At 41.3% G+C, this 23,026-nt stretch overlaps 1 protein-coding gene across 10 annotated transcripts in view; it reads right to left on the minus strand.

Moving 5' to 3' along the window:
• Positions 1–23,026, minus strand: part of PANK1 (pantothenate kinase 1) — a 47,511-nt gene that overhangs the window by 14,870 nt on the left and 9,615 nt on the right. The window contains exons 4-7 of one of the 10 annotated variants that reach the window (XM_068398191.1): positions 22,897–23,015; positions 19,623–20,778; positions 18,817–18,929; positions 4,073–4,425 (exon numbers count right to left, since the gene is read on the minus strand). In XM_068398191.1, coding sequence (XP_068254292.1) covers positions 4,073–4,408 — 336 coding nt within the window. In that variant the 5' untranslated portion in view covers positions 4,409–4,425; positions 18,817–18,929; positions 19,623–20,778; positions 22,897–23,015. Of the gene's footprint in view, positions 1–4,072; positions 4,426–12,484; positions 12,567–12,971; positions 13,343–16,812; positions 18,712–18,816; positions 18,930–19,622; positions 23,016–23,026 lie in introns of those variants that run through there. The other 9 variants (XM_068398186.1, XM_068398188.1, XM_068398185.1 and 6 more) reach the window with 9 other exon arrangements.

Raw genomic sequence — 23,026 nt, forward strand, 5'->3', positions numbered from 1 at the left:
GTTTGTGCTGGTAACAGATTTCCTTCCTCCCCTGCCCCAAATGTTCTTTATTAAGTAATTGGGTTTTGTCCCAGGCCCTGCTTCCACTGAATCCAGCAGTAAAATTTCTATCAAGACAAGTCAGTTCTGTAGGTATCTGTTCAGGAAAGGAAAACAAAAATCCCACCTTTGAGCCACTGCAATTGACAGGAATTTTGCAGTTGAGCAGGTCTTAGACAAAAGTCTGAATAGTCCTTTCTTCCCTCATCCCCCAGGTATCCTTCACATTGAGTTACTTTACAAAACTGAGTGACAGCCTAAGAATTTATTCCTCATTACACTAACAGCAAACTTTGCGCAAGCAATGTGTGTGTGCTATCATGGAAGAGTCACAGACTACAGAGATTTATATTACAGGTAGACAAGCAAATAAGTCTATGTACTCCTTACTTTTACAGAAGTGATGTTACTCGAGCATTTACAGAATACACAATGATTATCAGAATTAGGCAACAGATTCATTCATGCCTTAACACCACCGTTACCTGAAAATAAAGTGAGCCAGCCATAAAGACCAGTCATTTAGAATGGGGGAAAAAAAAGAACAAAAAAAAAACAAAACCAAGAAAAAACACCCTAAGCTGGAAACAGTCCTTTTAGTGAATTACTGATGCTCTTCAGTGAACATTAAGTATAACCACATGGTTGCTCAAATTATTTCTGTGGTCTAGTTTAATGAGTAAAGTAAGTCTTCCTACTTCTAGGGGAAGTATTCAGATCTCAAGAATGAATCAAATGATTTGCCAGCTACTGGTCGTTAACGCCGCAGTCACTAAGCAGTCCATGGAGACTTCTCTAGGTCTCTTCCCATCCACCACCCCGGATCACGAGACAGAGTCAGATAGCTAAACCTAGCTAGCTTTGTAGATTTAATTGCCTTTCTATGGCACAGAAGACAGGCTTAAGGTAAACAGAAGATGCCCCCTAATTTTATTTTTTAATACAGAAAGGCAACGGAGATGTCTAAATCAAACCTATTTAACTCATTTAGGGATTTAAAATTAGACACTGAATAGGCAAGAAACAGGGTGTTTGCTTGTGTATTTTAAGGAGAAAAAGCTGCTGTAACCTTAGAAGGATTCCTTCTTTGGGATTTGAATGCTGTTTTGCAATATGTTGGATGTTTTGTCCTAAATCCGTGCAATCCTGAAAGTACTATAACCATTTAGAAATACCATGAAAGACAAAACTTAAAAGCATGTACATAGGGAAATAAAGGGCCAGAACAAAAGCATGTTATCTATATCAGTTTCATGAATTTCCTCGCATTTAGCCAGATTTTTTGATGAAATTAACAACATTCACAAACATACTTTAGTTTTTCCACATTGCGTCTAAGTAACAAGAAACAGGAACATTTAAAGCCTCCTCCAAATAAGGCATTATACAATACTGAATCCTGTAACAGCAGGATTTTAGACTTGGCACGTGTTCTTTACATCTACAGGTGCATTAGAGTGATCAAATATTTGAAACAGACATTTCAATGCTTTGAGAGCGCAATCCTGAAGCTGTTGTCCAATGTCAATTTACAGTCAGGAGAACACACTGAGACAGCCAACTGCTGTTACAATGGCTAATGAAGTGTGACAATTCAAGTGCCAGTACCCAGGACACTCAGACCTTCAAGAGAGATTAAGCAAGCAAACCTTCATGTAATGGATAGTATTTTGCTTCTGTAATACTCTACAGATATTACAGTTAAAGCCAAGAAATACTTGCTATAAAAGAAGGTGTGGAACTGGATAGCTGTATGAAGAGGTGTCCAAAGCACCCACTTAGGTGTGAGTGCACTTCACTGATTGCTCTGTGCTACAAAACACCCCAGCCAGCCTTTATAGTGTTTTTCTTAAACTACTTACAAGCGTTGCAGCACACAGAATGTTAACTAACACTGCAGAGATGTGGGATTTCATGCCAAAGTGCACCAGTGATTTGCTATGTGACCTCTTATTTTTGTACAATAGCTAGGAAAACAGCCCCAACTTCAACTATGGCTTCCAGTGCTACATCGACTATATTGTAACTGAGATGAAAGAGACTGGTACTTCACTGTAAATTGCATATTTACACAGAATCACAGAATGTTAGGGATTGGAAGGGAGCTCCAAAGATCATCTAGTCCAATCCCCCTGACGGAGCAGGATTACCTAGATCATATCACACAGGAACGCGTCCAGGCGGGTTTTGAATGTCTCCAGAGAAGGAGACTCCACAACCTCTCTGGGCAGCCTGTTCCAGTGTTCGGTTACCCTCACCGTAAAGACGTTTTTCCTCATATTTATGTGGAGCCTCCTGTGTTCCAAAAGCTATGGACAGAAAGCTTACACCAGATAAAGCCAAAGCTATGGAGAGAAATGCCTAGCTGTGATAGCCACTAGATAACTTCCAGTTCAATTCTACAGCTGTAGAAGTGAGGGACAGGAACTTTCTTATTAAGTAAGCAACTCTAGCTGTTGTTACACGATGCAGGAGAGATGAATTTGGGAGGACTGACCATTCCAAAAGGGATGGTCTGCCTCTTCAGAAAGTCTCAAAGTGACCTCTCATTGTCACTAGAGAACGTGACCTGAATCATCCCCTGGACACGTGGAAAGACATTCGAAAACCTGAACTGAAGCCACATTGACTAGCACTAGAGCTTACCTCCTACTGTGGTGCCAACAACCTTACAAACTAAAACTTCTGAGGACTCAATCATCAGTAGGCCCTAACACATAAGGGACTTGCAATCAGCCTAAACGACAAGAAGTCTGGCACTAGTAGTGGACTACTACAGCAATTCAGAAACTTGATAGTCCTTCATTAGAGTAGCTGCTTCCATGTCCTATATTTACTGAAATGATCACACAACAGTGTAACACCTGGAATCCATGCTGATCTCTTACAGCATTCTCTTTCCCCCTTAGGATCTTGGTTGTCTAGTAGGTGAGGAGTTATTGACAAAGAAAAAACCTCTTGTACTACAGGAACGGATGCCTGGAGTTAAAAATGAAGCACACAAAGCCAAGGACTGCAGTCAACAGCAGTTGGTAAATCAGGATGAAGCAGAGACAGAAAAGAAACTGATGTAACCTGTCATACTCAGCAGCCATCCCTCACCCTCAAGATCAGGTCAAAAGCTAGGGACAGAAGTGTCAGATCTGTCTGCTAAGTAAATCATTCACATTAATCTTAGTGGGACTGCTCTGGTACAGGCAGACTAGTCATTCTTTTACAGAAAATAAATGGAGATATGCCCCAGTGGGGACACATACACAACAGGCAACTGCCTCCCAGATGACTATTTCTCTCTCATGCAGTTATTACAATGTCTCTTTATGCCTCTGTTGCCACTATTTTTGCAGTGCACTCCAGTGCGCTCATTCGGGAGCTAGGACCATTGCTGAAGCTTATACAAAGAGCAGCATCCCAATACTTCAGATTTACTTCAGCTTCTGGATCTCCCTGCAGAGGTTATTTTCAAATTCTAGGGGATCTGAGACCTAGCCACCTTATTCACATGACATACTCCCAGAACTGAAATCAAAAGCTAGCTGCTATTGGCATGCTTCCATACACTGTTTCTCCTCCTGCTCCACGCTTGGTCTTCCAGATCCTTGACTTAAGTCCGCTTGAAGACTAATAAAAGGGGGAGGGAACTTGAATCTAATCTCCAGCCTGTATGGTTTAATTTCTGGTTTTCTGATAGACATCCATTTTGCAAGATGAGTACCTACTCTCAGGCTTCTAGGTTGTCATAACACACCCTCAGCTGATTATGAGGCATCTGATCATCACAGCTGTACTCTAAAAAAACTATTTACTGAAGACATCCTGCACAGTAATACTTCAGTAGAACACCCTGCAAGTAGAATACCGTCCCCTGTCCCCTCCATGTTCTCAGCAATTCCACCAATTAACAAATGTGAATTGATTCTGTTAGTCTTAATCAGTTAGGACAGACATAAAAATGTTATTTTCTCTGCAAGTTTTAATAGAAAGACTCCCAAGTTGTTTTCCCAAAGTACTTCCCACTGAACTGTTCACGTACCGTTCTGAAGTCCTCCTCAAACTTGTAAGCTCCACCTCCCGTGGCACAGAGCGTAGTGTGCAAACTGGAGAAGTTCTTTTCACTGCCCATCTGTATGAACCTGTGCATGGCACAGCTGGGAAAGCGTATGAAGTGCAGGTTTCCTTTGCGTCCACATATACTCAAATTTTTCAGTTCAAGGTGGACATCGCGAATGCCAGTTTTACCATAGGCTGTATTGGAGGTCAAGTATTTCCTAATGCTTTTCAGGTTTTCCACCTCCTCCTGCTCCTCTTCTGCAGTAATGTCCTTAGGCTCAAAGTAGACCAGTTTAACCAACGTTCCACCAATATCCATTCCAAACCATGGAAACGCTAAGGACAAGGGGGTTGGGGAAGAAGAAAGAGAAAGTCACTATAAATATACAGGTTAGTCATATCACTTAAAACATTTGCTGAACAACAATTCAGTGCAGTCACAGTAGCAGCATCTGCTCCTGAAAGCTGGTGGTCACTTACGTGTCCAATACACATGTATTAAACACATCTAGGTTAAGACTTCATAAAAGGCTCAGTTAAGAAAAAAGAATAATCTTAAAATACCCTTCTCTGGAGCAGCATGTTTTAATAAAATGAAAATATTTTTTCCCAGGAGAACATTTTACTCTTCAGTCAGCACCTCTTGACAGAGAACATTTACTGCATTTCAACCAGTCTGACTCCCAGCACCAATTCTTAAAGTAGACTAAGGACGGGAAGAGGAAGAAACAACCAAACAGGAGAACAAGATTTCTCAAGTTACATTCCCACTGCACAAAATCTACAATTGCCTTTCCAAGACCAGTCAGAATTTCCAGTCGCAAGGCTCTGTCTGAGGAACAGGAATACATAACTCTCCCATTATGGTGGGAGCCTCCAGACTTCAACCCATCAGAACCAGCAGCTCTGTTGGAACTACACCACCTGCATATATTAGCAGAAAGAGAATGAGCTTGTTTAAGTTCAATATTTACTACTGACAGTCCTTTTATTTGAGCATAACTCCCTTTGCTGGTATATGTGATAGCCTATCATATAACTATACAAGAAATGCCACTATTTGCTTCTCAGCATATATATATTTGCCACAAAGTAAAAGTACTGTGTATGTAGCTAACATCTAAGACCCATTTTTAAAACAGTAGTCACACAGTCACTTCTCAGCTTTTACGGAGAATCAGGCAAACTTGCTAGAAATGTGATTCTACTAACTAGGCCATCCCAACTTAGTGTTGATACAAACCCCAAACCATGGACACCATATGCATTACTGATATTTCTGCCAGTGAACCTAAATGTAAACAACTTGTGGCAAAGATTTTAATAAGCATAGGAGGTACCAACCACACTATTCTTCCTCAGGTGATCACAGCTCAGTATTAAGTTACTCATCTTCAGGCTGAAAGGAGCTTAGAGTCTTTTACTTCTTACCACACGGGTCTCAGCATCATTCTTGTCTGGCTGAATAACAACTGTGAAATTTAGACTTTTGAATTAATACACCCCTCCCACCCAATCATTAAATGTCAGATGTTTAAAATGGTTATTTTGCTCCACTGCTGTATGCCAAATAATGGAATCAGCAGTTTCTCCCCCCTTTCCCTAAGGACAAGGAAGGCATAATGCGTAAACTCCCATGAAGCAACTTGCTTACAGTTTAGTTTTTCTAAAAGCACCTACTGTTATCTGTTGCAAAGTCTAATTTCTTTCTTCATGCCCTACGAGCTGCAAGACACAGACACTGAAAGGAAGCCTAACTGAAGTTTGGGATGATACATCCTATGCAGAGGCATGAAAGCTTCCTAAAATGGGAAGAATTTGAAACAAGTGTTTTTAAAAGAGGGTTTATTTTAAAGAGCAAAAATATGTTACCATACACTAGCGTGTATCTCCAACACTTTTGGAAGTACAAGGTAAATATTTAAGCAAAAGTGGTCTGGTCCACACTGTACAATACTACAATTGCAGTGGAGCTCAGGATGCCAATCCCATTAGCGGTTTACACAAATCTTTATTTGAGCTACTGAGAGCTTTAATTACCTGCCTCACTGGAACAGTAAGCCACCTCCTTGGATGTATCTTAACTATGCAAGCAGGAAGTTTGATCTTAAAAACAGCATGGTTGGACTGTGCCATACAGAACCAACCTGTAGCTAAGAGTAAGCCAACTTCCAGTATTCTACATTAAAGGTATAAAATCTGCTACAATCTACCTGCACCAATAGTTGCTTTAAAGCTGTAGTGTAGATTTAATCTTTAAGATAGAGAAGCAGCATTCCATCCTCCTATCAAACACAAGTGCAGCAATAAAAGCGTTAAGTACTAACAGCTGAGAGTTATTCATAAATGACTGCCAAGACATTTAGTTTTAATACTTTGAGGAGCCATAACTAAATCATTAACAAAGAATAAGTTCTGTAGAAAACAACTATGAAGTTATTTCAAGTCTGCATAATTCTTAGGATAGGTACACATAATGCTCACATTTCAAAAGCAAGCAGAAATGCCAAGAGACTGGTTTTGTTTTTTTTTTTTTTAGTTTATTCTGTCTGTGAATCTAAGCTCCTTTCATTTTGTTGTGAGCCAAATGGAGAGCTGCAAAAAGAAAACAACTTTGCTCCAAGAACAGCAGCAGTTCTCTTCAGCACAAATAAAGAGCACAAGATCAGTCCACAACAACTGATATTTCAGTTATGCAGAACACCAGCTTAGTTTTCTTCACAGCTGCTAACACCAGCTATCTGCTGGAATCACTTGCAATAAAGATGACAACTATTTTGACTGGTTGACCAATTAAGACATAAACCAAGCCTCAAAGTTCCTGACAAGTCCCACTGAAATTCATATAACTTCCATACAACTGGAGTGACAGTACAAACACTTCTGTACTCCAGTGATTATTTTAAAAATTGATTCATTATATCTTTTGTTACCATCAATATGTTCCAAAACAAAATGCGCCACTGAAGCACCATCAGCTCTTTTCAATATCTTTAGACAACCCACCTTAACTGGTACTGACACACTTCAACTTCCCTGACACCACTGAATGCGGTGCTAATGGGAGCATGCACAAAGACTGCAAGGTGCTCCCGGGTTTTGCTGCCCCCCTGAATATAGGGAGTAAGACCATTCAGAGGCCACCAAAATTATTAGGGCCCTCATTGCTACAACGAGGGGATATGAAGAAAGAAAGGTATTTGTGTATACACAGTCTCCACAGACCTGAGGGGAAAATGGTGGGGGGAAATCATGGGGAATTTTTTGGTTTGGGTTGTTTGGGGTTTTGTTTGTTTGTTTTAAAGTGGAAGTCCAGCATTTCACTGATAATCTGAGTAAATGTCCAGTTTATTGAGTTATTAAAAGCCAGGAAAGCAAGGAGAAGAAAGTGAAATCTGTCACATCCACATCTCAGGCTGATCACAGTTATTCAAAACTGTATGATTTACTAGGAAAAATGAAGACACTGGATATGTTGCAGAAATGCTTTCACAGTAAAAAATGCACTTAACTAAAATCATCCAATAAGACTGCTATGAGCTGATTTCTCCTCAGCAAAGTCAATATGCAACATACTTATTGGATCAATGCAATCTATTATTGTGGAGAAAATAAAAGTGTTCTACTGTACTGCTACACTGCAGTAAGTTATAAAAAATAACAACACTACAAAATCTAGTTCTAGGACCCACAGAACTGATACAGAAAGCGTCAAGATGAATCACGCATTCTTAAAAGCCTGGCATAAATCAAAAGACTCCGCTTATCTTCTTAAGAAAATTAATTCTCTTTATGTTAAACTGCACCAACTACTTACTGGTTTGTTATCTTGAGATAAAAATCTCCATTACTCCAAAATTTAGCTGCAGAAGCATGTGACAATGCAAACAGAAGGTATCTACAGCATTGCATAATTAGGTAATCTGATGCACACCAGCAGCTGTGCTATCTGGGGGAAAGGTTCACTCACAAGAAATTCCATGATACTTTTTACCTAGTTTCTGCACAAACTTTGAAGAGTATGAACCGATAAGGCTATTCCTGTAAGGCTTATTACATTCAGAATAGAACACACTTGATTTTTAAAAATCCTATGCTTAACATACAACATAAGGGGGGGTGTGGCGGGTAAATATGAAGTCACAACACAGACAAGATCAGGGGAAGCAAGAATGAAGGGGAACTCCTAGGTCACTAAGTAACATTTCCCTCCATCAAAGAGGATAACCACAGGTAATCCTTTTCATATGTTTAAACAACCACCCCATAAGGTTAGCTGAATCTTTTTACTCCTCAACTCTTACAAAGAGATTGTGCCTGAATCCTGCTGGTTATAACTTTCTTCTCTTTACCTGGACCGTAGATTTATCCACGAACAATTTGCAGATGTTTCTTCTTTTGCCAAAACTGTTTCAGCTCATACATCTCTCTTAAAAGACCTGTATTTCCTTGAACATAGGTACAGTATCTCAATTTTTTTATCAATAATTTGAATAGTGGTATCAATACTCTGATAGCTTAGTCATAAATATCTCAGATGAAATATCTCAGGTTCAGCTGCTTTTCTTCCTGGATACATATATGATGAAATTCTATTACTTCATTTACATTTTTCATTTGCATTTGATTTGCATTGCTTGATGTTTTAATGATCTAAGAACTTCCTGTTTTAATTGGGACTGGAAGAGGGGAGAGAGAGAGCCAAAATAAGAACAGGGGAGGAATCAAGAGTCACACATAAGATGGGGTAGTATTCTCATAGCTTCTGAAAGCCACTTTTCTATTCAAAAGAAGCTGATAATAGCTTACATATATTTTTCAATTACTTCTTCCTATTTCACACAGTTATTTTTAGCAATCCAAACATGCTGCAAAATGGAAGTACATGTTTTCCTTTGAACAGAAATAGAATATTTATCTTAACAAGTTAATTACATCTGCTTAGTAATGGAAGTTTCTTCAAACCTTACAAAGCTAGAGCTAAATAAATCATGCGTATACATCAGGCGAACCCTTCCAGTTCATTTTCAGCACCAAGGGCTCCTTGAATGTCTACTGCCTCACCAGAAAATGAAGAAAAAAAACCCAACAAAACACACACAGCCCAAACCAAAAACTTCAAACCCAAAAGCACAGGGCTGTTTGTTCAACAGTTGTGACCATTCACACGTGTCATATTACCACAAACGGATTTCTCAAGATAGCACTAGGAGACTAGGTCATTACCTATCCTGTATAGAATCATTAAAAAACCCTAACAAATAAAAGCCAAACTTTGAAAGCTGCAAGAAGCAATGATTAGTTATCAAGAACCTCATTCTTGGATTTGACAGCACCCAGCCTGATGGACGTGATTTGCGTAAGTTTCCCATTCCTGTTGGCAATGTGTTATCTTGTTGGTAAGGCTGATAGGCCATTTTAACTCACAGGATGCTGGACCACAACACACCAGCTAGTTCAGTTTGTTATGACCAGTCCTATTCCTGAGGCAACCCTTACTTCCACCTACATCAAAATCAACTGGAGACTAACTTTAAGCAGCATGTCACCTGAATCAATTATTAAGATTAAAAGATTGTGGGATTGGACAAAATTTCAGTAACCAATAATGTTGTATTTATTCACTGTGTCAAACAACAGCAAGACCAAAACCATTTTCACTACTGTATTCTTCACCAAAATATACTACGTAATCATGGCATTCCATATTTAACATCACCACAGGTGAAAGAGCCTAGTTTTTCCACAGTTTCCACCTGGCTTTAAGTGGTACTACATAATCAGGCTGCAGCCAAACATCACAGGTGTAACAACCTAAACACTGGCCAAAAACATTCTTTACTGTGAAGCTACAACTCAAGAGTGTTTAGAAATTACAACTAATATGCATTATAACTGCCATGGTTAGATGGTCATGATGCCTCAAAATACACATTCTTTGATCTCTAACAATTACCAGCTGACTTGGAGTGAGATGCAAGGCACTAATTTGAACAGAGACCCCAAAGCTTTATCTTAAGAAAAGCAATAAAATTAAGATGTCCAGATGGCTTCTTCCCTGTGTTTGATGTTGGATAATGCTGTGAAGCACCAGTCTAGTTAACTGCCATGCTGAAATCTTTGTCCTTACTTGGCTACAATGCTGTTTCACAGGGATCAGTGAAAGCACTTAACTGCTCTTTTTCTTTCTTCTGTTCAAAGATCGCATTTAAACTGAACAATGTAACACTTTAGCAGGCTTCTGAAATTTGCAGAATCACACCATTGCAGTATTTTATTCTCTTCTGGAGCGCTTCACAGTGCAAGGCATCATAACAGATACTTATCCGTATTCTTTATGCTGTGATATAGAAAGGTAATGTAAACCCTAGTCTCACAAAGGGTCTGCACTAAGGACTTGAACCAGAAAACTGACATAAGCCTAACATCCCTGACAACTCATCTAGTCCAACTAAGGAAAAAACAAAGACAAGAAGCAGCAGAAGGTGAGTCAAGAGGAAGATAAGTTAGTCCCCAGATCCTCCCTCACCAGAGGCTGATCAGCAAAGCACACTGATTTCACAGGGAATCTTCCCTTCTCAGAGGGGAAAAAGACTTGGGCATATAGAAGTTTACTTCACCTTGGCAGAAAGCAAAAACAATCAAGAAAACATATAATTTATAAGGATTTAAAGGAGTAAGTGCCACAGAAGAATAAGTTTCATTTGTTGAAGTATTGGGAAATGTCCATTATCTCATTATCTTTTCCACCATGCAAAGCAAACCCCACAATCAATAGCGAAGTCTTACATGCCGTGTGGCAACTGCCCTTCATTTTGCAATGTGTCCTTAAGCACAGAACAAACATCTGCAAAGGCCAGGATTAAATACAAAAAACAGTAAAACAGGACTGTGTAGTATTCACTAGAGATGGACACACTGGAAAGCCATTCATCATCAGGAGAATTTGAGTATAATTTAATGAATTTTTTAAAGCTGGTGACAATGTGCTATCATATTTTCCTGCAAGACTAATACTAAATTGCAAATTCATTTTTGTAGAAAATTAACCATATAAATCAAAAAGTGTAAAGATCAGCAAGAATTCGTGTCTTTCATTCAGCAAAGAAATTGCCCACAAAATAGTTCTACAAAGCACTTCCCTCACCTGCTGTTTTCATTAAAGCCTCATCTCATTAAAATCCCACAACCGAAGACTTGGTTGTCACACAGCTCAGGCAATATAGCCAGTCACCTATGCTCTTTACTTTGATGGGCTCTTTTTCCCCCTCAAGGTGGAAGAGAAATTCCAAATTCCCCATTCTTTCTTATTCAAGAGACACGAATCCCTAAACACCTTATTCTTTGCTTCAAAATAGTTTTTAATATTATGAAGGTTGATATGCAAGTGCTGACTCTTCTTAGTTACACCAAATCCAAATGTAAGTTAGTCCAAGTTCTGCCAGTTTTTGCTCCTGAATGAAAACATGAAGCTGGACAAAGACCACAAAACCAGCCTGTGACAGAGAATGATTTAGTCACCAATATGTTAAATTTGGTAGAAGACCAAATTAACTATCAACAGGTACAGTAAGCACTACATGATTAATCAATACAGAGAACATTCTAAGGGAAAGTGGTATGTGTAGCAAAGCAAAAGCATTCAAACAGTGGGAGAAGGCACCAGCTAATAAGTAGCCCTGTGAAAGCTGCAGCTCTGAGGTTCCTTCTGACTATTTTGTTCTGTTTATACAGAAAAGTTTAAGTATTCATTTCAAAAGAAAGAAAAAAAAAATCCAGAGTAGCTGAATGCACACTACTTCCTACTGAGTAGAAACATCTTTAAGTTTTGTCAGTGGATAGCTGTGATCCTGACTATCCCTTTCGGAACATGCCAAACTTTTAACAAAGCAGCAAACATTTACTGGCTTTCTGTGAAGGGCTAGTGAAGTGAGAGTGCAAAGAAAAAGAGTACTTTTTACATTGGATTGTTTTACTTGTAGAGTTTACCATGGAATTACTCAATAGCTCCATACCTCGTATAAGAAGTTAGCTATAATCAAGTAAGACATACCATTAATCAACAAACCTTATACAATTAAATACATTACAAATATGAATGTCTGAGACTCACAGCCTTAAAACAAAACATGAAGTAGACAGCTAGCTCCCTAACACCTCCCAAACCAACTAACCAAAAGCCACAGGCAATGCTCATAGGAAGCACATTACAAATTCATCGTGTTTGCAAGATACTTTTTTTTTTTTCCCCTCTCCAGTCAGAATAATTTGCACTCAGCTCCCAGGACTACTTTTTTTCTTAATTCTAACACTGGGGAAGTAGCACGTACTGAGACCGCAAAGCATTCCCAATCACAAGAGCACCCAGGTCCACCCCCGGCCGGGCACTACTTACAGCGCTGCTTGGGCTCTATGAGCTTCATGGGCGCGTCTGGGAAGCGGCGGAGGCCGGCGGGACCCTGGCCGCCGCCCGACGCGGAGCACTGCGCGGCGCAAAGCTGGCGCCCGCCGCCCGCCCGCGTTTGTGTCGGGCCGCCGCTCCCCGCCCGCCGCCGCCCCATTGGCGCAGGGCGGGCCCGGCCCACGCGGCAGCGGGGCCGTGCCCGGGCGCCGCCGCCGCATTGGCCGGCAGCGGGGGCCCTCGCTCCGCCTGCCCGGCCCACCGGAGGAACGCCCGCGGCGCGGGAGCCGGGCGGCCGCCAGCCCCGGCCGGGCGGCGCTCTGCAGGGAAGGCGGCGCAGGACCCGCGGCCGCCTGACACCGGGCCGATGGCGAGGCCCGCCGGGCCGGGCTGCGGCAGCGCCGCACGGCGGGGGCCGGGCCGCCGAGCCAGCGCCGCCCCGCAGTGCCGCCGCGCTGCGCCCGCCGCGCTCGTCACTTACGTGGCCTGTGCCGCCGGCCCGAGTCCATCCTCCGGCGCAGCCTGCATTTCTTGGCCGGGGAGCCGTGGCTGAGCGGCGGCAGCTCCGGGCGGAGCAGCAGCGGGTGCGGCGCCTCCCCGCAGCCGCCGTTGCTCAGCGGCTGGCTCGCGGGGTGGAAGCCGTTCTGCAGCAGCCCGCCGAGCAGCGAGCAGGAGGCGGCGGCCGGTGGCGGCCCCGCCGGGGCGGCGGGCTGGGCGTGGAGCTGCTCCCCCATGGCGGCAGACTCTCCCCTTTGTCTCTCAGCTCAGCTCCGGCTGGGCGCGGCGGAGCCTCCGCTCATGCCGGCGCCCGTGCCCGCAGCTCCGTGCACTGGGGATGCGGCGCCCGCCCCCACGCCGGCGGCGGCGGCGCACGGCGCAGGCGTCCTGGCCGCAGCGCGCTGCAGAAGGGCGGCCACCGCCCTCCGCCGGGGACGCGGCGACCCCCGCCCCCGGCGAACGTGCGCGTTCCCGGGCGCCGCGCCCGGCACCTGCGGGGCTCCGCGGGCAGCCCCGGGAGCGCGCCGGAACGGGGATCCTGGGGCGGGCCCCCTCCCCGTCGCCCCCCCTCGAACGATGCGCGGTCACACTGGAAGCAGGCACCCGGTGCCGTTTCAGTGTGACTTTGCTCCCGTGACCCTGCTGGCTGGCGCACACCGGGCACGCCTGCGGTGTCATTTTCCCTTCAGGGTATCCACAGGCACACTCGTGTGACTCGGGTATCGATGTCTTGGAGGCCTGTGTGTGCGTGATCCCAGGTGTGCCCTGTACCTCACATAACGTTATTTGTGTATCACCATCAACGTTCAAGTTTTTGTCTGTGTTGTCACGTGTTTCCTCAACAGCTTAGAGGGACTGGTGTGACCTTGAATGTGTTTGACCTCATGCTTTTTTAGTATCTGGCTTTCCCTGCGCAGCACTAATAATCTTGGGACTGTGATTTACCCTCTGACCACGGAGACATCCAAGTGTGAAAACACATTTTCTGAATGAAACATATTAAATATCAAGTGGACATAAAATAAAAACTGGGTGAACTGTGCTGCAATGTCCTGTATACTTGAAACACTGAGTTTCACTCTGCACATGAAGGTCATTTCTTTATACAAACTGCCAGTCACTACATGGATGATTGTCCTTGAAGTAAAAGCAGGTCACATCATGACTCCTCCTTAATACCTAAAATTAGTACAGGACACAGGCCCTCCACTGTGAAACACCTACAAAGAATGAAGAGTTACTCCAACTGCCTCCAGAAAGGGATATTGTATTAAGAAATTGCTTCATGAGAGGTAACATGGCATTCTCTCCACACCTTGGCTGGGACCAGAACATTGTTTAGGTAACTGGGAGCAAGCCACAGAAAACACATGCACATGAAGTTGGGGAAATGAAGAAAGAGTATCTGAGAACAAAGAACAAGTAAAATTTTCTTCCTAAAAACCAGTAACCAGTGTTCTGAAGATGATTAACACACGCCAAATTTTCCTCATCCTAATGCATAAGCAGCTGCTGTAATTGCCAGCCCAAAAGCAACTGCCCTGAAGGGGGCAGGAAGGCAAGCAGCCTATATACATTTACTGCTAGAAGGAGCTGTAGTGCTTCCAAAACTGGGAAATTCTTTGAGAACTCCCTAACTTACTGAATTACATTTAACCTAAAAACCAGAGGCTGCTGCCTGGACTGGCAGGGACCCTCATACCACTTGTTGGCAGTTCCAGGCAGCTGGGTGGTTACACTTCTTGAACTTTCCTTGTTAATTCAGACCTCTCAGGGCCTGAGGAATCCTTGCTGCTACTGTCCCCAGTTGGCAATGGTTGTCCCCTTTTCCATCCCTGACACAGAAAATGACTGCACGTACAACCAACCAGAACAGGGGACCATTCCTGCAATCTTGTTTTTCTCTGCCATTGCAGCGTAACTGGGAGCAGACACATGGGCAGCTACCATAATCGCAGCCGAAGGGTGTCAGCTTTTTACCTTACTCCAACAAAAGCAAAACCACCTTTAATTGCACGCTCACATTTCCTTGTGGTAGGATAGCAGTCCATCTGACTCTGCAATGGAATACAGTACCTGTTTCAAGTACTGTAACCAATTTTAGGCACTGAACTTCTGGAATAACTAATAAAGGATTAAATGAAAACATCAAGTTTTAGTCTAGGAAATGAAAGATTTGAAGGTATATTCAATTCTGGAACAGGTAACAGCAAAGGAAATACATCACAGTTGCCGAGAAACAAGAAAGAATTCATAAGCAATAACTGCAGTAAGGGAAATTCACTTTAGACTTGAGGCAGACATTTCCTAGAATGAAGTTACACAACTATGGGACTGCATCGGAAGATTCAACTGTTCGTTGCTGCAAGATTTTAGGAAAAGTTAAATATCTATGAGGAACAATCTAGGTAGAGCTGATCCTGACTTAGAGCAAGGAGAAGGCATAGCCTAGACACCTTTCTGAGGTTCCTTCCAATCTTTTATTTTCTTTTTTATTTCCCTAATATTTTGCTGTAAATATTGCACAATTATGCTCAGGAATAGAAGGGGACTAGATTGTGCTGAATAGAAGTAGGTTGGGAAAATACTGTTAGGATATGATCCAAATCACTGACAAGTTCAGGGGCAGTATAGACCAATGGCATATAACAACAACAAAGGTCACCTCAAATAATGCTGGAGAAAATATAAAAATGGAGAAATGTTAAAGGTTGTCCAAATCTATTAACAAGTTTTATGTACCAGGGCAGATTCACTTCTAAGTGTGCAAGTTTCCCTTTTTCATATTATTTTTGTTTACACTTGTTTAATTTTGGAATGAGTTTTTAGAAAGGTTTTTCGTACCCTCGTCAGTTTTGATTTCAGAATTCTTTAGCTCTTCTGCAATGTAAACTGAGACAAAGGGAATAAAATTAGAGTATATTTAATGTATTATGTTATCACCTGTAAGGGTTTAATATGAAGGAATCTCGTGTCCTCGGGTGCATACAGCATTGCTTATTTTGGGCACAGGCAAACTACCATGCAATCCATTTGGCATTCAGGGGAAAAAGACCTGAGCCTTTTGCATTAATAAAGTTGAAACTGGGAGCAGATGAACTGTTCATCCTATTCTGCATCAGCTGTGAGCCACAGGTAGAACCATACCACCACATTTCATCAACTCATTGCCTGTTGTAGTGATGCAGACAGCCTGTGCTCTTCTAACACTCTGCACAGGGGCCAAATTGGTGACATGAAGGTCTCACATTATACTTAGTATTTAAAAATCTGGAAGGTCTTAGAAAACACAATCCAGAAGAAATATGACAGAAGTGATAATGTCACCTCCTCAAAACAGGACAAAAAGTAGAAATAAACTGTCCTGCTACACTCAGAGTTGAGCAGTTGGCTCAAGACCTGCTGTCTGCTGTTTTTTTTATCCATACTATTTATGAGACAACGCATCACAGCACAACTGGCTGAAAGCAGGTATTGTTTTTAAGAGGTACTACACTCTTGCCTTCATACCACATATACACATTCAGTATGTTACTGCCTACTCTACATCTCTTTATATTAATTTCTGTATATTCTATATATATATTTAAGTTGATGCAAATCAAGAACTCGGTGGAATGTACAACATCCATCAATGAAGTCATGGCATGTGTTACAGGTTCAATTTCTAACGCCTTGGTGCAACCCAAGTAAATTTTTCCCCTTCTTTTTATCCTAACTTTCTAAACAAACCCTGTGAGCCACTTCAGTTTTCAGTCTAACTTGCAAGACAACAATCAACATAGAAGTGCAATATTGACAAACAAAATCGAGGATACTTCCAGTTCTTTCAATATTAACCTTTACTCAGTATTTCTGTCTTTCTGAACTGGAGTAGGTAGAAACTACTGGTTTATTTTTAAATATTTTCCTATATATTTCACTGTAAACCAGCAATCTGGTGGGAAAAGGACTACAAACACATAGCATGCGGAAGAATCCAGGACACAAATGGACTCAGAACAGTGAACAAGTCTGCTATACTGACTCACTGCATATTACACATTTGCACGGCAAACACTTCGTGGATTATTCCATACCGGCCTGCACTTCAGACACCCAGCTTTCTATCACCTCCATTTATTTGTTTATAAATACAGAGAGCCAGGCTTCAATTCTCTAATTCTATGAGTCAGCTACTTTGTGGCTCAGATACTCTGCCACAGGATCAAAAGTGCTGTGCTCCAGCCCTTACAGTTTCAAAGCCAATGGAATGAAAAAAAAAAACCAAAACCAAAACCCAGAATCCCCACCCTTTCAGATATGTTATCATCAGGCAACCTCGCCTGAAATTTTTAGGTACCTATGCGGATTAGCTCCTCCTCCCTTATTCTGTGGGGCTCCCATATCCCTGGTCTGAGATTAAGCTAAAATAAGCATCAAGCAGGTGCCATCCACATGTAAACCCATTACCCAAGAACCAAAAAAAAAAAAATCTTACAGAGCACCAGCAGTGTTATTCTAATGCAAAGCCAGCCACCTACAGAGCTTTGGTCATATTTTGGAGAGAAGTGGTAATGAGGAGCATGCACACATCTTCTCAAATTACACAAACTGTATTATACAGTGCAAAGAGTGTAATGAAACAGACTTCTGGCATAGCTGCCTGCAGATTTCTGTTCAAGGGGTTGCTGGCACCCTGCCATTCCTGTTTTTATTTCCATTCAGGTTACTTCTATGTTTATCCTGTTTCTATGTTACAGGAAAGTCATACTAGTTCTTATTCAATTTTATCCCTTTGAAAATAAAGCAAATACAGTACAGCTTAATAAATTAACATAAAAATATTAAGAACATTCGTTGCAAAAAATCAGATGTTGTTGATTTGCTTTAGGTATATTCACATATCACACATATCAAAAGGAAAGTGCCAAGTCTAGGAGTCCAGTATTTCCTCCTAATTTATCTTCAGAACTGGGAAAAAAATCCCATACTTCTTTGGCGTATGCAGGACCTTCAGTAGACACGTTTAAAATATATTTTAATGCTCTTTTTCCCTTACTTTAAATTGCAGGGTTAGAAGACTAACAGTCAAACATAACTATATAATGACAAATGATAGATGTGCAAATCAAATGGGACAAAACAGCTCTAAAACTGTGTAGAATTCTTATCTGGAAAATGCAATGACAGAGTATTTAAAAAGGGACCCAAAGGGCTCTAGTATTATCAGTGTGATCACAGGAAAGCTAAGCCTTACTATGACAACAGCTAGCTAGCACGAGAATTCTGCTTTCCCCAAACACTAATATATCTGAGAGGGGAAACTGATGGCAGATGACAGAGGAAGTGAAGGGCATAAATTTAGTCATATGCCTAAATCTTTGCCAGATTGAGGCCAAGAAAGATTATATTGAGACCATCAGTTCCTTCCCTCCCCACCCACCTCCTGGTACAGGCTCCTTTCAATTACACCTTCTCTGGCACTTAAACAAAGCCTGTTGATTTAATGAAGAAAACCCCTGTTCCCCTGCACAGAGCTGAAGCTCATCTACCCTTCACCTTCATCAAGGGAGAGAAAGATGGAGAAAGGGACTCTTGTCTAAGCAGGAACTTAGCTTTGGCAGTCTGAACAGCCCTCAGGAGGAATGTTCTTTCACTTCATTGATGACAAACAGGGCATAGATAGATCTCCTGGCCCAAGCCCCAAGCTGAGTGTCCAGGCAAGGCAGTATGAATGCTACCTGGAAAAAGTTGTCTGGACTAGAACATGACTTACATATCTAACAACAACAGCCAAAACTAGGGAATAACAGTCAGGAGAGTACATAGGTGTAGTATGGTCTTACCAGCCTGCCCATCCCTGTGGCCAGACTTTGCAGTGGCCCAAGTGGTTTCTACAGTTATCCTCTGGCAGTTCTGAGATGAAGTTAGAGATTGTGGTTGTCATCTTTCATCCCAACTGAAAAAAAGCATGCAGCAATCACAAAACAGTGAGAACCTTTTCCTTCTAAAGGCTTCCCTGCCAATACATCTGTTTCTCTGTGTCCAACTAGACAATACAACTTAATTTGAAAGTGCATTTACTCGCCACAACTTTAACTGATCCCTGGCAGAGCTGTTGGTGCCCTTCTTTTATAGGAAACAAAAACCTTCAGTGCCTTAGTTCAGACATTTAAAATAAAACTCCCCAAATCAGTAAACATTTAAAATCTAGTCCTTGATTATTGCTTAGGAGTACAAGCCACTGAAGGTGAAGTAGGTGTTGGATGTGAATCATCTTTTCTTCATGCCGTAGTTTCTATTCTGCAGAGACTTTGTAAAAAACGAACAGCCAGGTAATGCATTCAAACTATTAGGTATGTAAAAAAGCTAAAAATCTCATTTCAAATACACTCTCCTTTGCCCCCATCCACTCTATCTCATACCGAAGTATTTGGCTCAGTGTACTGCTGCTTATCTTTAACTATCAAACTTAAATATACAAAATGTAACTGGAAAATACGCAAGTTCACAACCCACTGATTGAGAAATACTGTTCATCATCATAAAAAAATTATTGTAACAACTGGCAGAGCATTTGGGTAGACAAAACAATGGCCTTTGCTCCTGACTGCTCCCCCATAGACAATTACCATCATGTATGTATACATACTGGTTTTGCTTGGCTGAATGTCTTCACTTTCTTTTCAACTCAGCATTTTCATATGGTCCTTCATAATGCCATCAGGAGGGAAGTGACAGTTTCAAAACAAGCACTTTGAAAAACAACAGAACGGCTGACAACTACAAAAGGCTCTTTTCCTCATTGAACACTGCCACATCTGAAGAGGATGAGAAACTGGTTCTCCTATCAATATGCAGCTGCACAGAGGTTTTTTTCACTTGCATTGGTCTGTATTCCCAGAGCTTAAATGCTGACATGAAATTCCCATGGATATTAATGATTACGAATCAGGTAACAACAGGGAACCAGACTTTCTTTGCCTGTATGTGGAAGAGGAAAAAAAGGCATCTCTCTGAACTATTCTAGCTAGACACACATACCTCCAATGCAGACAAAACTGGCTTACTCCTCTAACCCAGGAGGGAACACACAGTGTCCATCAGAGGGTAGAAAGGACACAGAGCTTTTATTTTCTTTCTTCCAAACTAGTCCACAGATGGGAATCAGTGTAAAACAGAAACACACCACACCTTTGGTATTTCTCCTCAACTACCTTCAGTAGCAGGGAAGTGTATGTCTGAATGAGCATTTAAGCACAGGGTTAAGTCCAAACACCACAACTAATCTGGAGTTAAAACTTTAGTACTTGAACAATATGACTTTGCTTTTTCTTCATAAACCAAAGATTTGTTTAGGTTTTTGATGCCGAGAAAACATTTAATATGTCCTTGTGAGATTAAGATGAAACCACAGACAATAAAACTCAAATGCCAGTCTTTTTTTAAATATCTTTTTTAGCCATTTTTGCAAAGAATGAGAGTCTTGTGTAGGAAAGGGCTGTGCTATAAATGACAAATTTGTTCCTAAAGGCTCCAACTACCTAGTAACAAAGAAGGGAAACAACCAAACATTATGCTAACATTGGGTTGGTTTGCCATAGTTACATCCTCTGATATTTCTGGGACTGCTGACCTTTCAGAGTAAATATTACAGTGAATAGTCTGTTCTGTGCAAAGCATTTCATTTTGTTTAAGAGGCCAATTTAGAGCTTTCAGGTTTTCACAAGGCCAATACAAACTATGTACACACAAAAAAAAGAAAAACACAACTATAATCACAGACTTCTGTCTTCTCATTAGACACACTGTGAAAAAAAAACACAATAGAAAGTAACTTCCAGGGTCTCTCCTGCACAGAAGGCAACTTGCATTTCACTGCAGGTATCTTAGTGCCACCAAAATATTTGTTTTCTTGTAACAAAACATAACTAATACAAACACACACTTGGTCTAATGGGAATTTAAGACTCAAAGAGACCACCTGGGTCATCAAAACAAGTTCTTTGAATCAATGATTAACCTGAAAGGGTCTAAGAAACATACATGCCTCTATTCTAGCTAGACACACATACCTCTAATGCAGACAAAACTGGCTTACTCCTCTAACCCAGGAGGGAACAGTGTCCATCAGAGGGTAGAAAGGACACAGAGCTTTTATTTTCCTTCTTCCAAACTAGTCCACAGTCTCAGTCTCAGGTTTTGAGGCAAATGCAAACAGCACTGGATTGAGAAATCATGACTGTTTTCACAGGATTAGCAAAGACTACCTAATCAATGAAAATATATTTAAAAAAAAAAAAAAAAAAAGAGAGGTCCCTCCTGCAGAGGGAAATCAGGCAGAACTCTAGTTTCAGAGAACTAGAAAGTCAGTGGTTAAAATAAAAAAACCAACCCCAATTTTCCACCCCTGTTCACCAACCAATTTTAAATTTGATTATAAGCAGATCGATTTCAGTCACAGCACAGACAGGCATAAAGAAAAACAAAGACATTACATAGTTCTTAATTTAAATACTTTGCACTTATGTAGTGCTCTGTACCCACAGATCTTCAGACACTTCACAAACTGTGAAAAACTGCTCTTCTCACTTCCCATTTAAAGAAACAAAAGTAACAATGCTAAAACAAAAAGTGAGAGAGCTAAGAAAGGACCTGCAGACAGGTCTCACTTCCAAACCAAAACCCGTATTTGGATCAGTTTGACCCAAAATGGAAATTAAAATAACCATGCCCCCCAGCTGGAAAATTTCATTGCAGTATTCCGGAGTCATTTGCAGATTTTTAACTCATTTGCCTAGGCAGGGTCAGTGCTGAAATGGAAATCTGAAAGACTTCTGTTTGAAAAACATCAGAACATCTTAATTTTCTTAAAAGGAATTCCCATTTTTCTCAGCCAGTCATAGATTCAAGAAACTTCTTCAGTTCCCCAGAAGTTGTATTTTCAGCAAAATTGGCTATTAATCTAGCACTGCTTTGGACTGGCTGATTAGCAGCCAAACTTACATTTCATCAGACAGAACATGCTGTCTTCCACTTCATATGGCAGGGCCCTGGAAAGACTCCGCCTTTACGCTGCTTATTGAAAACAGGATCCATTTTGGTTTAAAAAACAAAAAACCAAAACCCCTTACTTGCAGTTTCAGCAAATTAACTCATCAATATTAGCTTCCTTTGTTGAAGCTCCTTGAGCCTACTGGAAACATACATTTGCACTTCACTGACATTTTGCTGTTCTGCTTGTAAAATTCAGTGAAAAGCTACCTATCTATCACTGCATGTACGTCCATGTAAGTTATGTCATTTGGCCGTTACCTCTGTGATCAAAGTTCTAGGCACACAGGTTACTGACCTCAAAAGACGCTGTTTGAAATCCTTGTTTGACATAATTTGTGTTATTCTCTACGTCAATAGTTATTCGTTCTGTTGTCTACTAAATTTACAACTGAACAAAATAAAACTACTATTCAATGCAGTTTTCTTAAAACATTCTCCTGTCTCAGTACAGGAATAATTTCAGCTATACTAGCAAATGGCCTGCTTTTTAAGAATAAGGATGTACAGGTATCTGCAATGATCATGAATAATTTCTGATGTCATTAGAAACTTAAAGTCCCAGTTTAAGAATCATAGCTGAGAAACATGAACATCTCACTAAAATGTGCCAAACTTTCCTCTTCATTAATTAAGCTGAAAATAATTCAGAACTATTACAATAAATTTGTGTTCCATATTTTCATTGTATGATGAATGTACAACATGGAGGTAACATCTGACTTCTTCAGGGAAGACTGCATGTATAGCCAAATGAAATTGGGTTCCCAGCAACCAGTGACACTGAACTTCTTCGATATGAGTTAATGATAGAGGAAGGACAAGAACAAAGGGAACCTGGGGGGCAAGGGGAAGATGAGCAACAGACTTGCCTAATAAGAGGCCAGCAATCCCAAGTTTGTGGACTGTGTTCTCTTCCCATCATAGGCAGGCATCGGCATTAGTTGTGGTTTCATCAGATCAGACCTGCATTGTGATACCTCCTTACAAACTGCAGCCAAG

Source organism: Nyctibius grandis, chromosome 4, assembly GCF_013368605.1.
Source record: "Nyctibius grandis isolate bNycGra1 chromosome 4, bNycGra1.pri, whole genome shotgun sequence".
NCBI lineage: Eukaryota > Metazoa > Chordata > Aves > Nyctibiiformes > Nyctibiidae > Nyctibius > Nyctibius grandis.